We start from the raw sequence: 23,661 nt of genomic DNA on the forward strand, positions 1-23,661 counted from the left end.
AGGTCCTCTGAAAGAGCAGCAAGTACTCTTAACTGCTGGGCCATCTCCTCATCTTCTTTTCAAGTTAATTCTGCTAAATGGGAGGAAAGGAGATAAAACCTAGGATTTACTGACAGATTAACACTCTGTTAGCCTAACTAAACTGTAGAAGCTTACTCTTCAGACTTGCCATGTAATATTGTCCAGATTTTGCTATCCTTTTGTGTGTGTGTGTGTGTGTGTGTGTGTGTGTGTAGATCTTAATTCAGCTGCCAAATTATACAGTATGTAGGCATTCTTTGGGACATGGATCTTTTGCCCATTTTAAAGTAATGGAATTTGAAAACTAGCAGTTATGTGGCCCATGGTCCTGTCAAGCCACATCTCAAGTTAGTCTCTGTTTTCTTTTCTGCCTTCTTTCCCTCTTTGAACCAATGCTACAAAAACATCCAAATCTGTGCTAGAGAGACGGCTCTGCTAGAACAGGCTTGCCTCTAAGCCTGAGGATCTCAGTTGTTTCACTTTGGTTTGGTTTGGTTTGGTTTTTGGTTTTGTTAAGACAGCATTTCTCTGTGTAGTCCTGGCTGTTCTGGCTCTCATTCTGTAGACCAGGCTGGCCTTGAACTCAGATCCACCTGCCTCTGCCTCCTAAGTGCTGGGATTAAAGGCGTGCACCATCACTGCCTGGCTAAAATAAAAATGGAACACTTCACAAATTTGTGTGTCATCCCTGCGCAGGGGCCATGCTAACCTTCTCTGTATCCTTCAGTTTTAGTGTATGTGCTAAGAGCCTGAGGGCCTGAGTTATAGCCTCAGGACCACATGGTGGAGGAGAGAACCAGCTGCTTCTACACAAGCTGTCCTCTCCCTCCAGACACACATGGCGTGTGCTCCGCCCCACACCGAATAATGAATATTGGCATAGCCAAAATCGCTGCATGTTAGCGGCTGCTCCTCTGTTTCTGAGGTCCTCTGTGTTTTTAAATTAAGAACACTGTTCACATAGTGGGGCAGTGAACTAGTAAATTTTGAAATGTATAAACCATTCATTCTAGGGGAAACTTTTTAAACCTCTGTGTGTGAGACAGACAAAGACAGAGGCTGTGTGACGGTTAGGGACAGCTCTTAGGGGTTGAATCTCTCCTGTCTGTTTTTGACGCAGAATCACTCTTGTTTCTGCCCCTGTACTTCACACATGAACTTCATACATTCAACTTCTGTCTCTACCTCTCGTCTTACCCTAAGCATGTTGACCTTACAGATGCCAGCCACCACTTAGCATGGGTACCAGGATCAAGCTAAGGGCATCTGGCTAACATGGCAGGTGCTTTACCCACTGAGCCATCTTGTATTTTCACAAAGCAAAAGATAATCAATGAAAATGAGTCTGTCATGTAAAATGTAAATGGACAATCAGGCATGGGGTGCACACCTTTAATCTCAGCATTCAGGAGGCAGAGGCAGGTGGATCTCTGTGAACTCTAGGCCAGCCTGGGCTACCTAGTGAGATGCTGTCGAGGGGGGTGGGGAAGGAAAGTAAATGGGGGTAAACTCTCCTGCTAAGCACTCTTTTTAAGTGAATCAGAAAACAGAAAATTAAGACCTTTCTGTATTCCATTCACAAAAGTGATTGCTGTAACAATATTTGGGCATGTCAAGAATCAAAGTAAACCAGGGTATTGGTGTTAATATGAAATAGCAGAACTCAAAGTAAGATATCTAATAAATCAAAACGTTTTATTTTTATGAAGGAGACTTTCCATACTGAAATATATTATCAGTGTTAGCTCTCAGAAACAGAGATTGTATCTATAAAACAAAAATGGTTAAGTGTACAAGAAGGAGCTTGGTAAAAACTCCTTTGTTGTAAGAAAATTTAGTGTGCCGTTCCGACTTTGACTGGGCAAATATATTAAGGCTCTAGAAACCAAGATTACATAATAGCCTGGGGATTTGGTAGCCGTCTCTATCTATCAAAACTTGGATCTCATAGATCAGAAGTCCGTGAAGCACCAGATAGTATAACATTTTAGGATTTGCAGGCTGAATGCTTTGTTCCAGCTGTGCACCTCTGCCCTGTAGCCCGAGAACAGCCAGCTGTGAGTAATGCACAGTCACAAAAGTGAGCCTGCCCTGATTTCTGTCCAAGTGCATCATAGACACTGAGATCTCGATTTTTACAGTTTTCCATATTCAGAGTTGTTCTGGGTGTGTTTTTAACTACTTAAACATTAAAACACACCAAGACCCGGCTGTGAAAATGGTTCAGTGTGTAAAATGAACCCGAGTGCGGATTCCCAGAACCACCCAGAGCTGGACGAAGTAAGGTCACTGCAGTTCCAGTGCTCCCATAACTGGATGGGAGGCAGAAATAGAGGAACTCCTGAAAGCTCGTGGGTCAGCTGGTTTGGCATACACAACACTGAAGAGTAAAGGGAACCTGCTTTACTGTTTTCTGTTGCTGCGAAGAGGCCCCATGACCACGGCAACTCTTTTTTTTTTTTTTTAAGATCTATTTATTTTATGTAAGTACTCAATCTGCATGTACGCCTTTATACCAGAAGAGGGCAACAGATCCCACCATAGATGGCTGTGAGTGGGTGCTGGGAATTGAACTCAGGACCTCTGGAAGAGCAGCCAGTGCTCTTAACCTCTGAGCCATCTCTCCAGCCCAACCACGGCAACTCGTATAAAGGAAAACATTTAATTGGGGTGGCTCATTTACAGTTTCAGAGGTTCAGTCCGTTGTCATCATGATGGGAAGTATGGTGGTGTGCAGGCAGACATGGTGCTGGAGCTGAGAGGGCTACATCTTGCAGGCAACAGTTAGTCAACTGACTTACTAGGTGGTATCCTGAGCATAGGAAACCTCAAAGCCCACCCCCACAGTGACTCACTTCCTCCACAAGGCCACACCCACTCTAACAAAGCCACACCTCCTAACAGTGCCACTCCCTGTGAGATTATGGAGGCCAATTACATTCAAACTGCCACAAGGTAGAAGATGAAGGCTGACACAGACATTGTCCTCTGACCTCCCTACACATGTGTGCACTCACACACACACTCAGGCACACACACACTCAGGCACACACACACTCAGGCACACACACACACACAGAGTATGAAAACCATTATTAGGCCACAGGCTACACACAAATATGCAATAGGTAGGAATTAGGCCACAGACTGCAGTTTAAAGATTCTTGATATAGACTGAGATCTGGTAAACCTAACAGTCTCTGGATAGGGCGGGGGTGTGGCTCAGTGAGTAACATTCTCTAGTTTAGGAATTATACCAGGAAAATTGCTCATCGCAAAGTGTGTGCTGTGCAAGTGTGAGGACCTGAATTCACACCTGAAGCACCCACAGAAAAAGCTGCATGTAGCAGAAGCATGCTCTGATAATCCCACCAGTAGGAGGCAGAGATGGGAGAATCCAAGGCACTTCCTCCCCAGGCAGTCTAGCCAATCAGTGACCATAGGTGAACCAGTGAAAACCCTAATCTCGAAAACTAAGGTAATAAAGTGGAGTGCAACCAAGGAAGACACCCTGTGTCAGCCTCTGGGCCCAACCAGCTACTTGTGGTCACACATACTCATGCATGTCAGAGAATTCTGTAGTCGGGCCTGTAGCACAGGCACTATATTCCCAGTTACTGAAAAAGTGAAGCAATGGTTCAGAGCACTGGCTGCCCTTCCAGAGGATCTGAGTTTGATTCCCAGCACCCACATGGTGACTCACTTCCCTGGGAATCTAACACTGTTTTCTGGCCTCTGAGCGCCAGGAATACATGGAATACACAGACATAAATCCAAAGGAAACATCTGTGCAGATAAAACTAAATACGTGAGGACTGAAAAAGAAGCAGCACTTGCTGCTGCCGAGTCAGGAGGATCTTGAACCCAAGACCTGCCTGAGCTCCAGTGAATTCAGAGGCAGCCTGAAGGGGTCAGTGGTGAGGGGTGTGTCAAGTGGGTAAGCACTAACCCAGCCATGTGAGGCCCTGAACTCAGTCTCTAGGGGGACGGTTGGGGAGGGAGGACATTGGGGCGTTGTCTGTCGTCTGTGTAGGGGAGGAAAAATTCCACAGAAAGATTAGCACCTTTAGCCAGGCGCAGTGACGCACACCTGTAATCTAGGCACTCAGGAAGCTGAGGCAGGCTTGTAACAAAGTAACACAAGCACACTGGTCTATACCCATAGTCCAGCTACTTGGGAGGTTTAGTCAGGATCGTTGGAGCCCAGAAGCTCCAGGCCAGCCTGGGCAACATAACAAATCACTGCTTCCTCTTTTAAAATTGCATAATTTTTGGATACTAATTTAAGAATGTTACATAGACACAACTTTTAGAAAATACAAATTGCCTTAATTGCTCTAGAAGTAGAAAAACACTTTGTAAAAAAAAAAAAAAAAAAAATTCAAGTTAACAAAATAGTTCTGTTAGGGCCTGACTAGATAATCAGTGGTCCTAAATTCTATTCCCAGCCACCCAGGAATTCTATTCCCTGTTAACTCCAGTCCCAGGTGATCCCACGCCCTCTTCTGGCCTCTGTGGACACTGCATGTACACAGTGTGCAGACATACATGCCCTGAACAAAGAGAAAGAACCCTTTTCAGAAGATGAAGACTGATGGGGAAGTGGTCCCTGACCTCCATACGCACATGTGTCATGTGAGTCCTTCGAAACTTTTTTTTTTTTTTTTTTTTTTTGGAGCTGAGGATTGAACCCAGGGCCTTGCGCTTGCTAGGCAAATGCTCTACCACTGAGCTAAATCCCCAACCCCTAAAACTTTTTTTAATTATTATTTTTCAGTGCTACGTATTGAACCTAGGGCCTTCCCCATGCATGCCAGGCAAGCACTTCAACACCGAGTTACAGCCCAGGCCCTATTTGTTTTTACTTTGAAATTCGCCACCAGGCCTTATAAGTTCTTCAAAACTTTGACGAAGCATATTTGACCATAATTTTACAAAAGAAAAAGGAGCAGAGCAGAGCATACCTGTAATCCCAGCACTGGGGGGATGGCAAGAGAAGGGTCAAGGTCACCCTACACTGTATGGAGAGTTCAGGGCCAGCCTGGGATACACAAGAGTCTGCCAGAAATATAGTTGAAAGGGGGCTTTCAAATTAAGTCATTTCCTAGGGCAGGCGCGCGCGCGCGCGCGCACACACACACACACACACACATATACACACGCGCACACACTTGCACACACACTCACACACACACTTGCACACACGCACACAGACTGGGGAGTTGCTAGAGAGATGGCTCATCAGATAAAAGCATGTACTACTCTTGCAAAGAACCTGGGTTTCACACACACAGTATAAAGACATACATATAAAATAAAATACTTTTTTAAATTTTGAGACAGGGGTGTAGCCCTGGCTGACCTGGAACTCACTCTGTAGACAGACTGGCTCTGCCTCCAGAGAGATCACTGTGAGTTCAAGGCCAACCTGGGCTACAGAGTGAGTTCCAGGAAAGGCACAAAGCTACACAGAGAAACCCTGTCTTGAAAAACTAAAAAAATAAAAAAATAAAAAAGGTGTACACTACTATGCCTGGCCTTTTTATTTTATTTTAATATTTTTTAAGGTTTATTTATTTATTTTATATGTACAAGTGCTCTACCTGCATGTATGCTTGCACAGCAGAAGAGGGCATCAGATCTTACTACAGATGGTTGTAAGCTACCATGTGGTTGCTGGGAGTTGAACTCAGGACGTCTGGAAGAGCAGCCAGTGCTCTTAACTTCTGAGCCATCTCTCCAGCCCCTATTTTTAGTATTTTTGTTATTTACTTTATATATAAGGGTGTTTTGCCTGCTGTGTGTATGTGCACTACCTTCACGCAGTGCTTTAAGAGGCCAGAAAAGGGTCTCAGATCTCCTGGAACTGGAGTAACAGACTATTGGTAGGTAGGACCAAACCCAGGTCCTCTGAAAAAGTAGCAAGTACTCCTAACTTCTGAGCTACCTCTCCAGCCTCTATTAATTTTTTTAATTGTTTGTTTGTTTGTTTGTTTGTTTTTTGTTGTTTTTCAAGACAGGGTTTCTCTGTGTATCTTTGTGCCTTTCCTGGAACTCAGGCTGGCCTTGAACTCACAGAGATCCACCTGGCTCTGCCTCCCTAAATTTTATTTTATTAGTTTATGTGTTTGGGTACTTTGCTATATATATGGTTTTGTGCCAGTCGCATGCTTAGTACCCAAGGAGAACAGAAGAGGGCATTGCATCCCCTGGAACTGGAGTTACATATGTTTGTGAGCCACCATGTAAGTGCTTCTGACCCCCATATGTGCACCAATGCACATAAAAACAATAATAAAGTTTTAAAGGGAATGGATGTTCAAAAATAAAGCCAATATGGAACAGTTGTGCATACTATAGTCAGTACTGGGAAGGATGAAGGAGGACCACAAATTCAAAGCTAGGGGGCAAAAACAGACTGAGATACAGCGCCAGTCTGTAAGGATGCTTGGATGGGTGGTACACACCTTTAATCCAGCACTCAAGAGGCAAAAACAGGAGAATAGCCACAGGTTTGAGGCCAGCTTGGTCTGCAGCAAATCCCAGGCCAGTCAGGGCTGTGTGGCAGGGCCTGTCCAAAGGACAGACAAAGGCCAGCAAGTACCAGGCTGCACTCTGAGACCCTCTCAAGCAAAACCAAACAAATGCATATGGAGCTTGTGAGAGTCAGGAGTTAAACGTGCTGGGCGTGGTGGTGCGTACCGTACTTGTGAGGCAGAGAGAGGAGAAAGTTCAGTCTTCTTGGCTATATAAATGAGTTTGAAGTCAGCCTTGGCTACATGAGACCTTGTCTCCAAAAAACTTTATTAAATTTTAAAAATTAGGAGCCTCAAAGGGACTGGAGAGATGAGGACCTGAGTTCAGATCCCTAGCACCCATGTAAAAAGCTAGATGTTGGTGATATATGTTTGTACTCCCAGGGTGTGGAGAAGCAGACAGACATCTGGAGCTCACTGCCTAGTGAGCCTAGCCCTCATCAGTGAACCCTAGATTCAGACAAAAATCTGTCAAAAACAGTAAGTTGGGACTAACAAGATGGTCCTGGGGGTAAAATTACTTGCCTAACACACTGAGTCTCATCCTTGGAGCTTATGTGAAAGCAGATGGACAGACTGACTCCCCCGTGTATGCTATGGCACATGTGCACCCATACTCTCATATACATGTTAGTAATAAATAAGACACCTGAGAACATTTGATGAGGGCACCCAACGTCAACCTCCAGACTCCACATGTATGCATGTGCTTCATACCACACAAATAAATCCACACACCAAAGGATATAAAGACTTATATCTTCAATGATGGACATGATGGCAGCACACTTGTAATCCCACTATTTGGGAGAATGAAGCAAAAGGATTACAAACTGAAAGCCTGTGTAGGATATATAGCAAGACCTTGTCTCAAAAAATAAACAAAGCAGGGTAGTGCATGTCTTTAATCCCAGCATTTGAGACAGAGACGAGTAGATCTTTGTGAGTTGGGGCCAGCCTGGTCTCCATAGTGAATTACAGGCTGTCCAAGGCTATACAGTAAGGCCCTGTCTCAAAGAAAAATAGTTTTAAAGAATAAAAATGAAGAGCTGGACAGCTGAACGCATGGCGGTTCCTGGAAGTGGGATACCCAGAGAGGGCTGAAGTGTAGACCTCCTTTCCCGTTTGTAGCTCCCCTGCATTCATTGTCTTATCTTTGGTTATAAGGAGACACCAGTAAACATGTTTACAAGAGTCCATGATGAATGCTAAGAAAAGGCAATAGGTTTTGCTCTCTCACTGACAGGGCATCGGAGGGCCATCCCCACAGTCAGAATTCAGCAGATAGGCTCACTAGAGCCCTGCTTACCACAGCCACCCAGGAACCAAGCTAACTACTGGGTGATTGATGGGTGCAAACCCTGGAAGGGGAATATCATGAGTGTGATGTCTGCCAAAAACAGCCAAACAAAAGGCAGTCTACAAGGAAAGATGTACAGCATTTATTTCTAAGTGGAAAAGAAGTGTAGTGTTCAGAGTATGATTTTTATATATATACCTGTTAATGGCCAGCTTGACAGCTCAGCTGGTAAAGGAGCTTGCTCCTGCCAAGCCTGATGACCTGAGTTTGATCCCAGGGTTCCCCATGATGGAAGGAGAGAACCGACTCCCCAAAGTTGTTCTTTGACCTCCACACCCATGCCATGTACACACACAGATAATAAAACAATAAGAAAAAATTAAATATATACCTAATTTTTACTTGCGTGCTCAGGCTCTCATGTTTATGTAGCAAGTATTTTACCAACTAAGCCATCTCCTCAAGCTCTAGAAGCTCCTGGTTTTTAAAATATTTAACTTAAAGGAGCTGTATCAATAGTTCAGGGGTTAGAAACACTGGCCACTCTTTCGGAGGACCTGGATTCAGTTCCCAGCACCCACATGGCAGGTCACTACTGTGTGTAACTCCATTTCCAGGGGATCTGACACCTTCTGGCTTTGAAGGCACTGCATACATGCAAGCAAAATACTTATCGACATAAAATAATAATACTTAACTGGAAATAAATTTTTGAGGCAGAGTCCCTAGTAGCCCAGGCTGGCCTAAAACTCATTTACATAGCTGAGGAAGGCCTTGAGCTTATGACCTTCTTACCTGCATGTCCCACGTGCTGGGATGCACTACCATGCCCAGCAGAATTTAACTTGTGACATCATGCAGTCTACATACATTTATTTTGTTCTGGGTGTGTGTGTGTGTGTCAGAGATCAAACACAGGGCTTCATGCTTCCTAGCAACTGAGCGACACCCACAGCCTCTTGATGAAATGTTTATAAGTGCACATGAGCAAGCACATTGTCATGATAGAAAGGGTCAGTCTATACCCACTCTATAGAAGTTAAATCGAGATGCCATTCTGTCTATGAGATTGGCAGTCATTTTGTTGATGTCCTGATTAGTTTTTGTTAACTTGGTGCACACCTAGATATGTCTTGGAAGAAGGAATCTTAATGGAGAAAATACCTCCATAAGATTGGCCTGTAGGCAAGTCTGATTAATGGTTGATGTGGAAGGGCACAGATCACTGGGGGTGGTACCACCCCTGGGCAGGTGCTCTGTGGTGTATATAAAAATAGGCTGAGCAAACCAGGAAGTAGCATTCCTCTGTGGCTTCCATTTTAGTTCCTGTCTCCAGGTTCCTGCCTTGAATTCCTGCCCTGATTTCCCTTAGTGAAGGCATGTCACCTGAGAGTTGTAAGAAGAAATAAACCGGAGTTGAAGATGTAGCTCAGTGGTAGAGCACTTGCCTAGCAAGTGCAAGGCCCTGGGTTCAGTTCTCAGCTCTTGGGTGGGGGGTGGGGGGGGAGAAGAAGAAATCAACCCTTTCCTCCCCAGGTACCTTTTGGTCATGGTGTTTTATCTCAACAGTAGAAACCCCAACTAAGATACTTGGTTTGCTTTTTAATTACATTTTTAATGCATTTTAGATTAATTTTTTTAATGGCCATGGCATATTATATAAAAAGAAATAACTTACAAATCACCATGTGTCCTTGTCACAAATTATGTTAGAAGTTTGGTCCACCAGGTATGATGTTCCAGGCCTACAATCTGAATACTCATGAGTCTGAGGCAGGAGGATGGTGAACTCAAGGCTAGCTTGGGCTACACAGCAAGATCCTGTCCAAATAATAACAATAATAATTCCATGCCTGGCACCAGAAGGGCCACGGCAGAGACAGCGCATCCAAACATTGGACCCGCTAATTGGACTTTAGATGACGGTCTTGGTCTCTGTCGTTTTCACTTTCTAATTTTTGCATAACTACCATGTATTCCTTTTGTAATTTAATTGGTTTTTTAATAATAGAAACAATCTAAGTGCTAAGAATATTTCCATAGGAACATGTTTAAGGCACTTGATACATACTGCAAATTTGCCCTCCAGGTGAGTCGTACCAGTTACATGCCACCAGCAATGTTCACTTTCATATTTTTTTACTGTCTAATTCTGTTTTAGTCTATTCATAGTTCTAATCTCGTTATATCCCTTTTTATTGTTTCTTTGGGGTTCCAACACCTCCCAGTTTAGTGTTCTCATTGAATTTCATTAGCAGCTGTTTCATTAGTGGTACAGAAGAAGGATTAAAGCGTTAACTAGGATAGACTTTGACAAAAACCTATAAAAATGTATGCTATAATCTTTGCATAAATTCTTTTTAATCAAAGTTCCTCAAAAACCTCTCTCTGTTCCCATCTCCAGGGATAGGTCTGGGCGCTGATGATATTCTTGGTAGAGGGGTGTGTGGTTCTGTCCCCGTGGGAAGGGCACATCTGTGTTGCATCTGGATTCATGTCTAACAAGCCTTGATGAGGCTTTGTGGTCTGGAATCAGCTAACTGCCCTTTGGGTTATTTCTTTGGTCTTGGTCACCTCCACACACTTCTCATTTGCAGACTATTTATCAGGGTAGATGTGTCCTAGACATGCAAATGAGTCTTTCTGTTGTTTTCTACTTGAGTCCCATTTGATATGTACCAGAGTACACTTTTAAACCCAAGGTACACTTCTGCTAGAGAATCACTCACACTTATTTTTATATACAAAATGTCACCCATTAAATTCGGTTGATAAGGTGCGTACGTACCCTCTCTTCCTATTATCTCCACTAATAGATGACTAATGCAAAATATTGAGTAATTTTTAAAAATCAATACTCAATTTTTTAGAAATAATTAGAGAGACATTCAACTCTGACACCAACACCCACTCAGTTCCTGAGCCTACTTCTGCTCGAGGATGGTCTATAAATAACTCACATTACTCACTGTGGTGCAGTCAGTTTTTCCTGAGAAAATTTTAGCAACTGTTCTAATACAGACTGCCAGTTATCAGTAGTTGAGAATGCAAGTCAACTTTTAATTATGCAGACGCTGATTATTCCGACGACAAATTGTTGGTGCCCTGTACTGCTCCTTCCTGCCGCCTACCTTTTAGCATCTGCACTGCTCATTAGCACATCTTCCAGAAGGTAGGCATTGGGAGCAAGGAGACAGACTCAAATCAGCTGAGCACGTAGGAGAAGCTCTGATGAAAGATTTTAATGCAGTTTGTACAACTATTGACTAAAATTGAGTGATTTGGATTCCCTGCGAATTGTATTTACATGTTCTGTGCTTGTCCCCCATAGCAACAGATAATAGAATTGTCTGCAGAGAAACAACATAATTCTTATATTTAACTTTTCCTTTGTAGAACATTTTTACATGATGGTTCATGGTGTTTTCTTTGTTCATTACGTTTGTATCCAGACCAGTTACTTCTCTGATAAACAACTAGTTAAGATTCCTGGCACATGTACAGTGACAGCACAGTGATCTGATAGTTTCCCAGGTTTTGGGTTTTTTTGTTTTTTGTTTTTTGTTTTTTGTTTTTTTTTTTTAGCTGAAGATCGAACCCAGGGCCTTGTGCTTGCTAGGCAAGCGCTCTACCACTGAGCTAAATCCCCAACCCAGTTTCCCAGGTTTTTAGAAAACTGTGTCCCTTTAAGTATCAGTTTTCACATCTCAACCAGGTTATTGGAAATATGATTTTCCTCTTGCTTAAACTGAGCCTATGATCTTAGTTTAAGCCTTTCTAGGTAGCCAACTTTACATATATCATACTACTCCTGGCATATGTTTGGCTATTAGAAAAACCCTTGTAGGTATGCAGTCCTCCTGGGGGCCTCTGGTTAAGTGAAATGTCCCCCGTGTGATGAAATTTGAGTGTGAATGGGGTGTTGTTTGCCCTGGGACTGTTGTGTCACACATAGGAGTTCTCTGCCCCCTCTAGTCTATTACTGTCTGTTTCCCCGTTGGCAGAAAACCTTGCCATATATTCCCACATGTGAGTTCTCTGCTTCTGAACTTCTTTCGCCTGAGAATCTGCATAACCAAATCAAGTAGCATTTAGAGATTGGATCTTACCTGTTATCCACAGATCCTCTTGCTAAAGCCTTGACCACTGCTAACTTTTGGGAGGCAGGGAACAGTGGAAGGAGACCTCGCCACTGCCTCTTCTCTCGCTTGTTTTGGTTGGGTTGGGTTTTGATTCTGTTTTGTTTTGTCTGAGCCAGCATCAGTTCTGGGTCCCAGGCTGATCTTCTTGTCCTAGCCTCTCAAATGCTAGGATTACAAGCATGCATCAGTCAGCGTACCTTTCCTTTGCTTTTTTAAAATTGATTTTGCCATGGCAACAGAAACCTAACATGAACATAGCCGTGCACATGAGTGTGAACAACTCACATAGGCATGAATGGAAGTTCATGCAGACCAGCGTCGCTGCCAGAGCCCCTCTTCCTCCTCCCATATCTGTAGCTGTCTGAGCTGTCTGAGTGTACCGCAGAGAGGCTGTCTGGGGCGTCAGACTGCCTTCAGTGGAGCAAGTACAGGCAGTTTGCGTACATGAGACTGCAGAGCAGCTTCCAGAAAGGTTTGACAAAGGGCAGGGCAAAGAAGGCTGAGGGTTCTTATACACATCTAAGTCTGTGTAAGTATATAAAATATGCAACACCAACTAGGACACTTATTCCAATAACTAACCAAAGACCAGTTAAACAAAAGCACCCAGACTTTAAAAATCTTGGGGAGATAATCACAAAGGTACTATGGTTCTGCATCCTGTGAACATTATGAAACTCTAGAAAGTTCCCTACTGATAATCCCTTTTTTATTATTTTTTATAAATTCTAATATTGGGATTTATTGAGTGACACACAGGCATAATGGTTAGGCTCCAGCGGACTTTTCATGGACTCATTCACTTTGCTTCCTGGGGACCAGAGTTTGCTATGACTCATGTTCCATCCGATTTATATTGGATCCGGCTGCGGAGCCATGACTCAGATGGGCTTCAGGCCCAGATGCTCAGTTCATCTTCTGAGAATAGATGTAAGGGCAGGACAAATGTCCTGATGCATATTTCCTTCTGTTCTTGTACTTTCAGGGTCTAAAGAGAGCATCATTACCAAGAGCAGGCAGGTACGCCTTGCCACAGGCGTCTTCCCGGTTATCAGCCTCCTGAACCACTCCTGCAGCCCCAACACTAGTGTGTCCTTCACTGGCACTGTCGCCACCGTCCGGGCAGCACAGCACATCAGAAGGGGACAAGAGATTGTGCACTGCTATGGTGAGCCAGCCTTTCTTTCTGCTGCCCTGCCCCACCCCCTCTGTAATGGATAGGTGGGCAGGCACTGAGCCAGTGCCTTTGCTCATCCTCTGTGTTTTTCCTGGAAAAGGCAATGCATCCTTAGGCCAATAAAAAAGGTCTTCTGGCCGGGTGGTGGCGGCACATGCCTGTAATCCCAGCACTCACGAGGCAGAGGCAGGTGGATCTCTGTGAGTTCGAGGCCAGCCTAATCTACAGAGCTAGTCCAGGACAGGCTCCAAAAAGCTACAGAGAAACCCTGTCTCGAAAAACAAAAACAACAACCAAAAACCAAGAGGTCTTCTGGCCATAATAAAAAGGTCTGTTGAGGGCAGTGAGCCATGTCTCTCATGCTGAATTCCTGTAGACTACATATCCTGAAAGTAGGCTAGGAGCGTCTTCTCGGCTTCCTTTTCTTCCTGCCCTAGCAGCTTGGAAGCTTATTCACTTCTACCCATGTGTTGTTTCTTTTGAGATGATAGGATAGTACCCAGCCTCACATACACTAGTGTCTGTCACTGAGCCAGACCCCCAGCCCAGTTCTGCCATTTCAGTCAACATGATGAGTATGCCAGCCCCTCTGTTGAGTAGTCTTTGACTCTGTTAATGTGAGAGTTACTGTGGATGATCTCTCTCCAGGGCCTCACAAGAGCCGGATGGGTGTTGCTGAGAGGCAGCGGAAGCTGAGTTCTCAGTACTTCTTTGACTGCAGTTGTCCAGCCTGTCACACTGAGACGCTCAGAGCAGCTGCAGAACCCAGGTGGGAAGCCTTCTGTTGTAACACGTGCAGAGCGCTCATGCAGGTAAATCTTCTCTACTGTTCCCAGAGGTCAGTGCTCCAGCCCAAAGGAGTCACTAAGAGAAACCACTGGGGGTTTATCGAGAGCACTATTATTACTTCCATCTTAGTAAATCATCTAAACATGTTGCCCAACCCTGAGAACAACCACAGTGTCAGGTTGGATTTAGTAATGTTTTCCTTACAAATGACACAAAATCTTTTCTTTTATGATTTATTTATTGTGTATACATTGCAGAACACCAGAAGAGGGCACCAGATCTCATTACAGATGGTTGTAAGCCATCATGTGGTTGCTGGGAATTGAACTCGGGACCTCTGGAAGAACAGCCAGTAATCTTAACCTCTGAGCCATCTTGCCAGCCCATGACACAAAATCTTAACTTTGACCTAGTAGAAGAAAAAAACTAGAAATATACTTGCTCAAATAAATTATCAAAAATTCTGTATCAGACCTGGTAGTTGGCTCACACCTGTAATCCCAGCACCCAGAAGGCTGAGGCAGAAGGATCTCAAGTCTGAGGCCAATCTCAAGTGAGACCCCATCTAATAAAACAGCATTCCAGAGAACAGTTTCAGATACAGCTTAATCTAAGGGCTCAGATAGCATCACCAGCACCCAGATTTTCTGTCTTCCCAACCTCATTCTCTCTAAGCTAGACTCACCAGCACACTCCTCTCGTATGGTGACAAGATGGTTGTCACACCTCAGCCTCCTGTCCACCCAGCCCAATAGGATGAAAACGTATGCCAGTCCAAAGTCAGTCTGACCAGAAATCTTATTGTGTGTCATTGATGCAGAAACTGGGAAAATCCATCCCAGATAGTTTTCCTTCAGCCATTTGACCCAGAGGAAGGAACCACATTTGAGCCCCTCAGCTAAGGGCATTGACCTTGGGAGAGGGAGCATAGGTCCTTAGAGAATTGAGCTGCTATTGCCAGAAAATGGCATAGACACTGGAGTCTTCAGCAGTCCTGCCCAGATGAAAAATGTTCTCCACTACCAGAGGATGGCATTCTTGTTAGGAATACTATAAGTGTAATTAGTTATGTTGAGAAGCTAAAATCATCACCCAAGGGTCGAATGTGAGGCCTTACCTAGCACTTTTGTTTTGTTTGTTGTTTTAGGCAGGGTCTCACTGCATAGCCTTGGCTGGCCTGGAACTCACAGAGATCCACCTGCCCTCTGCCTCCCAAGTGCTGGGATTAAAGTCATGCACAGCCATGCTGGGGCCTAGCACCCTTTTGTATTAGCTCCCCTCATTCTTGCTCTCTTGAGAAGGGGTTTTGTTGTATATCCCCAATGTCTTAGTTAAGGTTTACTGTTGCTGTGAAGAGACACCATAACCATGGCAACTCTTATAAAGAAAACATTCCATTGGGATGACTCACAGTTTCAGAGGTCATCATGGTGGGGAACATGGTGGCATGTGGGCAGATATGGTGCTGGAGTTGAGAGCCCTACATCTTGACACAGAGGCAACAGGAAGTCAACTGTCACATTGATTGAAGCTTGAGAAAAGAGACCTCAAAGCCCACCCCCACAGTGACACACTGCCTCCAACAAGGCCACACCTCTAAATAGTGCCACTCCCTTTGGGGGCCATTTTCTTTCAAACCACCACACCCAACTAGCCTAGAATTCATTTCATAGCCCACAATGGCCTCAAACTTGAGATTCCCCTGTCTCAACTTCCCAAATACTGGTGTTTTTACAGGTCTTTCAACCTACACCTAGCTTTCGCCAATAGATGGTTTTTTGTTTTTTGGTTTTTCAAGACAGGGTTTCTCTGTTGGTTTGGAGCCTGTCCTGGACTAGCTCTGTAGACCAGGCTGGCCTCGAACTCACAGAGATCCACCTGCCTCTGCCTCCTGAGTGCTGGGATTATAGGCGTGTGCCACCATCGCCCAGCCTTAGATTATTTTTTTAATGATTTATTTATTTTTATTTTTTGTGCATTAGTGTTTTACTTGTATGTATGTCTGTGTGAAGGTGTCAGATCCCCTGGAAATAGAGTTACAGACAATTGTGAGCTGCCATGTAGGTGCTGGGAATTGAACCTGGGTCCTCTGAAAGAACAGCCAGTGAGTGCTCTTAACCTCTGAGCCATCTCTCCAGCCCCTCCAATAGATTCTTAATAAGATGATTCTATCCTTTGAGCCATATCTCTCTTCTCTTTTGGTTCTTCTTCCTCTCTTCCCTTCTCCCTCCAAGGATGGGCTAGAACTCATTACATAGCCCTGGCTGGCCTCAAACTCATCATCTTCTGCCTCTGGTTCCCAAGTGCCACTGTTATAGTAGTGTCACCACATCCTGCTTTCTGTGACTGGGTTTCTTTCTTCTTTTTTTTTTAAATAACCAGTATACATATGTTCATAATCTAAAAGCCTGTTCCCAAAAGGAGCTGAGGGGGGCTGCTGAGGTGGAAAGGATTACAGACTGTATCGTTTTTGTCCCAAAATGAAATCTCAGAGTGGAATCAGCTACTGCTCCCACCAGAATTGCTGTTAGACCAAATTCACTCAGGCTTTTTGCCGTGTGTTAGTGCAGGAGCCCCTTTCCCCATCAGGTCAGTGACCCTGTAGCTGAGTGCGTGCAACATGCAGTGCTGATAACTGCTCTGGCTTAGCGATAAGGTAGAACCGGCTTCCACAGGGAAATGATGTGCTGAGCTGCAGCAACGAATCTTGCACAGAATCCGTCAGCAAGGACCACCTGGTCTCCCGCCTCCAGGACCTTCAGCAGCAGGTTTGCGGGGCCCAGAAGCTGCTCAGGAATGGTGAACTAGGTGAGACTGACCCCTGCTTCGGCTCTCCAGCCTCTTCCCTGTTGTTTATTCTGCTGTCACCTTGCACTCAAGACTAGTCCTCAGTGAGTGATTGAGGACTTGGATTTCATTATCCCAGCACCAGCCACAAGATGGCCGTATAGGCCAGGGAGACCAAACCCTAACCAGCTGTAATCCAGTGTCCTTGAAAGAGTGCCCGATGGTTTAAGCTGTTATAGTTTAAACTGTTATAGATAGTTCCAGTACCTTGAGCACCAGAAAGACTTTCTGACTTCCCTGAGCTTTGTGTGGCCCCGGAAGTCCCATGTCATTTATCTTAACTCTCAGCCTGATGACCGACCATTGGGGAAAATTTCTCTGCCCTCAGCCACGGTGGACCCTGCTCTGAGCTGTGTGTGACTCAGGGGCAGAGCTTACATAGCTAGCCTCTGCACAAAGAGAGGGAGAGAGGGATCCCTTCTTTTCAGAAGGGGATTTGTGAAACTTGCTATTAGACCCCGACATGGTAGGACTCTATTTCACCTGTTTTAACCAAGATTTTGAAGTTGACCTTTAGCCTAGAGTCAAGAGAAGTAATGATTACAGGTGGTCTGTGGAGCTGGTTATACTGGAAAATGGATGGATGTTAGGAGCCTGGAGTAAATGTGGAGAGGCCTCATCTAGCACCTTTTTCTACGAAAAGAGAAAACATAAGAGACAACAGCTTTCCTGGAATGCTGGGTTGTTGACTCAGGGAAATAAGGGGTATTTCCACATTGGCCCAGCCAATAGAAAACATGTGATCTGGGCTCTCATGTCCAGGTCTGTGTCTATTGTGAGGTGTTTTTCCTTTGACTTGATAGAGCAAGCCGTTCAACAGTTGTTGGGATGCCGGGAGGCTGCGGAGAGCTTCTTGTCAGCAGAGCACACCATTGTGGGGGAAATTGAAGATGGCCTGGGCCAGGCCTATGCTGCCTTAGGTATGCGGCCTCCTGTTCACTTGTGGCCCTGCTCAGTCTCCTTGGCTCTCCCTCCATTCTACTTTCCTCACCCTGAGAGCCTTGGGCAGATGGTGGTTCTTTTCTGAAATGAGACTGTTCCCACAGGAGACTGGCAAAAGTCTGCTGCCCATGTCCAGAAGAGTGTCCGTGTGGTTGAAGCCCGCCATGGGCCATCCAGCGTTGAAACTGGCCATGAGCTCTTCAAACTGGCCCAAGTCTTGTTCAATGGGTAGGTCTTTCCTCTTCCTAGCCAGGGCACATACTGTTCTGCGTTATACTAGGTACTTCAGTGGATGACTTTTGCTACAGTGCTTGTAAGCATGTTGAAGCTCTTCTATTTCCTCTTTAGGACAGAGCCTTGCCCTCCGCCTCGCTGACAGACTTTAAGCTTTGACTTTCCTCCCGAGAGATGTGGAGAAAGCTCTTAGATCTGAACTGAGTTTCCCAGGGCGGGTTTCCAGGCAGCCTCGCCCGCCGCCAGCATTCCTCACGGTTGAATCACACCTCCCTCGGCTTCCCAGCCACTCTCAACTCCAGGACCTCTGCCTTTCCCTAGTTTGCATCCTACTCCTTTTAAAGCAGTTGTTTTCACGCAGAAGGAATTCTCCTTCAGATGGTGCTGCCATTGTCTGGAGACAGTGTTGATGGTCAGGGTTGAAGGATGCTACCAGTACCTAGTGGGTGAAGGCCCCACCTGCAGTGCACAGGACAGCCTCCACAGTGCAGTCACCCAAGTTACCTCAAGGCTGAGAATCCCTGCTCTGAAGGTTGCAAACGCAGCTGAGGGAATGGCTCAATCGGTAGCACCTTTGCCTAGCATTCCCAAGGCCCTGGGTTCCATCCCTGCACTGCACCCACAAAAGACAAGAGCGAGTTAGTGCACTAGCTGGTCCTTCGCCCAGTGCTGCCACTGAGATCACTTGAAGCGAAACATGTCCCCACTGGTAGTGTTTCTATGTAGGTAGCATACCTCCAGCTTGATTAAAAACTCATTAGTGTACATTGATAAGGGAAAGTGCAGCTTAGACCTACTACCTGAAATAGAAAGAGCATGTTTGGTCAGAGAGAAGGAGGGACACAAAGTCAGTCAGGTGAGACATGGGCACCCTAAAATGAACACCTCTGTATAAATGTTGATTAAGGTTTTAAAATGTGCCTGTTTTTTTCAGGGTCCTGGAGTCTGTCTTACACACACACACACACACACACACACACACACACACACGCAGAGTTTTCTCAAACTCTGCTTTGCAATGTGCTTGTGAAAGTTTCTTATCTGTCCTTTTAGATGGTAAGATCCTGGAGGGCGTGGTGAATGTAGACCCTTTGTGTCCTCCATGAGATCTGGAGGATGGAATGAACTTGAGCCTTGTGTTCAAGGAGTTGGCTTTCATTTTGACTGAGTGAGTGACCTGACCAGTTTTCCTCCCTTGGTTCAGCTTGGCAGTCCCTGAAGCTCTGAATACTGTATGGAAAGCAGAAAGGATCCTGTTGGTGCACTGTGGCCCTGAGAGTGATGAGGTCCAGGAGCTCCGGGAGATGAAATCCTGTTTACTGGATCTGTCATTCGTCCCTTCGGTGTAGAGTACAAATCCAGCCCACGGGGAGGGAACTCTGGCACACCGTAAAGAGGTTCTGTAGATTTGGAGCTGTCATCAGAAAGGACAGGACCTACCCAGCTGGCCTAAGCTGAGTCTTGATGGCAGGGAGCACTTGGGAGACACAATGGTTGAGAAGCACTGCCCCAATGGCTGCTGTTTGCAGGAATTAACTACCCTCTGATAGAAACCCCCCATCCCCAGAAAAGACTTACACCAGCCAGATGGCGGTGGCGGCCCACACCTTTAATCCCAGCATTCGGGAGGCAGAGGCAGGTGGATTTCTCTGAGTTTGAGGCCAGCCTGGTCTACAGAGTGAGTTCCAGGACAGGCACCAAAGCTACACAGAGAAACCCTGTCTCGAAAAAAAAAAAAAAGTTACACCAGCGTCTGGAAGCTGAGTGCTTTAAAGGGCCACAGATGATCTGCAGGCAGCTGATACTAGCCTAGAATTTTGGCTTCATTTCATCTCACTAAACCATGAGTCTGATTCCCTGGAACATTCCTCTGGTTTCTGGTAATAATGAGTGCTGTGTACCACTCCAGTGGGAACTTCAACTCTTAGTCCTGTATTGTAATTGAAAAACAACATACAGCAAGAAATCCGTGTGACTCTACCTCAAGAGACACACAGTTACACTTACAGTATCCTGCTTCCCTAAATTCTTCGTTAAAACTGGTGGTGTATAATTTGTGAATGGAGAAATAAACATGGGGCTGTCTTACTGTTTGTGGGCAGTGTCTTCCTGGGATGGCAACTCTGAATTTGTTTCCTACCAGTTTTCTAATTCTTCTTCTTTTTTTAATTTCATGTTCATTGATGTTTTACCTGCATGTATGTCTGTGTGAGGGTGTCAGAAGTCCTAGAACTGGAGTTACAGACAGCTGTGAGCTGCTATCTGGGTGCTGAGAATTGAGCCTGGGCCCTCTGGAAGAAGAGCCAGTGCTCCTAACCTCTGAGCCATCTCTCCAGCCCCGCAGTTTCCTAATTTTATTCGCTGGCTTTCATTGAGTCTTCTTGGCAGACTCACTATCCAGGTATTAATAAAAGTCAAACTCGCAGGAATGACGTTATAACACATACCTCCTTTCTGAGTTATTTGTTAGCAAACCTGAAAGTAGATGACTCAGTTTGTTTATTTGAAGACAGGCTCTCACTCTGTAAGCCAGTCTAGCCTCAAACATATCATCCTCCTGCCTCAGCCTTCCAAGTACTAGCTTTAAAAGTAATGGGTACAAGCCGGGCGGTGGTGGCGCACATCTTTAATCCCAGCACTCAGGAGGCTGAGGCAGGCGGATCTCTGTGAGTTCAAGGCCAGCTTGGTCTCCAAAGTGAGTTCCAGGAAAGGCGCAAAGCCACACAGAGAAACCCTGTCTCGAAAAACCTTAAAAAATAAATAAATAAATAAATAAATAATGGGTACAAAGAAGAGAATCAAGAGTCTGCAGAACCTTCCATGAGGAGCTGGGGGTGTGGCTCACTGGTAGAGTGTGGCTCATGGTTGCGTCCCCAGATCCCTGCCCACCCACAGTGCTGAGGTTGTAGACATTGCTGCTTATGGTTTCAAACTGAGACAGAAGGGAAGGAGGCTGCCCCTTTCCTCACAGGTGTGTAGTGGTGGTCCAGACCCCCAGGGTCAGGTAACTATGGGATTTTCTGACTGATCCTTATTACATTATCACTGGTGACCAGTGTGTTCAGATGAGTTAGTGGGAAAGAAAACCAAATTCGTACACACTGCTCTTGAGAACTTGCCCACTCTGGCCATGCCCAAGAAGTGGCTGTTAGTTGCCATGGCATTGCAATCAGGAAATAAATAGCCCTGAAGATGCCTGACAGCAACTTTCCAGGAAGCTAGGTGATGGAAGATAGTTAGCATTCAACCATCTGTGGAATGGAAAGTGGTCAGAATTCGATTCTCCTACTGCCTATTAACTGACTCTGACAAAGAGGTTGGTTTGTTTGTTTTTGAGATTTGTTTATTTATTTATTATACACACACACACACACACACACAATATTATGCCTGCACACCAGAAGAGGACACCAGATCTCATTATAGATGGTTGTGAGTCATCACATAGTTGTTGGGAATTGAACTCAGGACCTCTGGAAAAGCAGCCAGTGCCCTTAACCTCTGAGCCATCTCTCCAGCCCCAACAAGTAAGAATTTTTTGGTAGGGTTTTTTCAGGAAAAAAGTTTAGTCCTACAAACAGTTCTATTGTTATTCCAGTCTAAAACACATACTGTGTGTTTTGTTCCTAAGAGCCTGTTACCTCTGTAAAATAGGTACTCTTCCTCAAAGGATATGTTTAGACTTTTACATATTAGGCCTTATTGTGTGTATGTATGTATATATATATATATATGGAAGCTTTTTTAAAATGCTTTGTAAAATAGTTATTTCCTAAAGTTATAAACTATGTCTCTCAGGGCTGGAAAGATGGCTCAGTGGACTGCTCTTCTGGAAATACTGAGTTTGTTTGCCAGTACCCACATGGCAGCTAACAGGTATTTGTAATTCCAGTTCCGGAGGTCCATTGCCCTCTTCTGGCCTCTGTGGGCACTGCATGCTCATGTTGCACATAAAATATAAATATATAAATATAAATGCAGGCGAAACAGTCATACACAGAAATAAAAACTGAAAATAAATCTCTCATTGTCTCGTGTAACCTTAGCTTGAGAATTCCTGTGCCAGCCTTAAATCTAGCATGGGCTGGCCATGGTAGCAACCCGCCTATTAACTCAACACTCAGGGGGCTAAACAAGAAGGTCAGGGTGAGAGGGCAGTGTGGGCTACAAAAGATCTTGTCTCAAAATGAAAAGGCTGAGCTGGGCATGATGGCGCACACCTTTAGTCTAAGCACTCAAGAGGCAAAGGTAGGCGGATCTCTGAGTTCCAGGCCAACTTGGTCTACAGAGCACATTCCAGGACAGCCAGGGCTGCATAGAGAAACTCTAAGGAAAACAAAACAAAACAAAAATAATAAAAATAAAAGGGCTGAGGAGCTGTTTCAGCAGTTAAGAGCACATACTGCTTTTCCAGAGGACCTCAGTTCAGTTCCCAGCACCTACACTGAGTGGTTCACAGCCACCTATAACTCCAGGTTCATGGGATTCATCACCTCTGGACTACATGGGCACCCACACTCAATTACACAGATACTCAAGTGTGCGTGCACACACATGTGGTGATATTTTGTTTGTGATCTAACAAATAAAGCTTACCTGAAGATCAGAGTGCAGAGCCAAGCCACTAGTTAGCCATAGAGGCCAGGCAATGGCGGCGCACACCTTTAATCCCAGCACTCGGGAGGCACAGGCAGACAAATCTCTGTGAGTTTGAGGCCACCCTGGGCTACACAAGATTGGTCCAGTCTAAAGAAAAACAGCCAGGCAGTGGTAGCACACACCTTTGATCCTAGTACTTGGGAGGCTCATGCCTTTAATCCCAGCACTAGGGAGGTGGAGATAGTAAGTAATGGCTGGGTGTGCAATAAGTAGTAAGATTAGGTGGGAGGAGACAGGAGCTCAGTCTCTTTCAGGTTGAAGAGTTGGTAAGGTAAGAGGTGATAGACTCTTTCGTCTCTCTGATCTTGCAGCATTTACCCCTATATCTGACTCTAGGTTTTTATTATTAAGACCAATTAGAATTTGTGCTACATACACACACACACACACACACACACACACACACACACACACACACACACACACAAATAAGTCTTTCAAAGTAAATAAAAACAGGGATAAAATGAAATGGCATCTAAGCTTGATATGGTGGTACACAGTTTTAATCCCAGCACTCAGGAGGCAGATGCAGGCAGATTGCATTGAGTTTCAGGGTAGACTGTTCTACATAATGCGTTCCAGGCCAGCCAGGGCTGCATAGTGAGGCCCTGCCTGCAAATACGAGGGCTGGAGAGGTGGCTCAGCAGTTAAGCATATGCTAGTCTTGCAGGGAGCCCAAGCTCAATTCTAGCCTAGTGGCAAGCTATTCCAATCCCCATTCCTAGTGGCCAGCAACTCAAAACCACAGTAACTCTAGCTCCAAGGGGATCTGATGCTTCTGACCTCTGCAAGCACTTACACTCTATGCACATGTCCACACACAGACACATATATACGTGTAACTAAAAATAAACACAAATCCTTTTTTAAAAATAAAACCACAGGGGGTGGAGATTTAGCTCAGTGGTAGAACATTTGCCTAGCAAGCGCAAGGTCTGGGGTTCGATCCTCAGCTCCAAAATAAATAAATAAATAGATGGATAGATAGATAAATAAAACCACACAAGCTGGGTG

General features: G+C 45.0%; 1 protein-coding gene and 1 non-coding gene across 3 annotated transcripts in view; one reads left to right on the forward strand and one right to left on the reverse strand.

Moving 5' to 3' along the window:
• Smyd4 (SET and MYND domain containing 4) overlaps positions 1–19,630 on the forward strand; it is a 54,284-nt gene extending 34,654 nt beyond the window's left edge. The window contains exons 6-11 of one of the 2 annotated variants that reach the window (XM_036195084.1): positions 12,985–13,167; positions 13,825–13,988; positions 16,626–16,773; positions 17,616–17,732; positions 17,859–17,982; positions 19,193–19,630. In XM_036195084.1, coding sequence (XP_036050977.1) covers positions 12,985–13,167; positions 13,825–13,988; positions 16,626–16,773; positions 17,616–17,732; positions 17,859–17,982; positions 19,193–19,337 — 881 coding nt within the window. In that variant the 3' untranslated portion in view covers positions 19,338–19,630. The remainder of the gene's footprint in view (positions 1–12,984; positions 13,168–13,824; positions 13,989–16,625; positions 16,774–17,615; positions 17,733–17,858; positions 17,983–19,192) is intronic. The other variant, XM_036195085.1, reaches the window with a different exon arrangement.
• Positions 673–778, reverse strand: LOC118590461. The gene has a single exon (XR_004945763.1). It is a non-coding gene; the product is annotated as a U6 spliceosomal RNA (small nuclear RNA).
• Positions 19,631–23,661: the final 4,031 nt, after the last annotated feature.

This window comes from Onychomys torridus, chromosome 8, assembly GCF_903995425.1.
Source record: "Onychomys torridus chromosome 8, mOncTor1.1, whole genome shotgun sequence".
Lineage (NCBI taxonomy): Eukaryota > Metazoa > Chordata > Mammalia > Rodentia > Cricetidae > Onychomys > Onychomys torridus.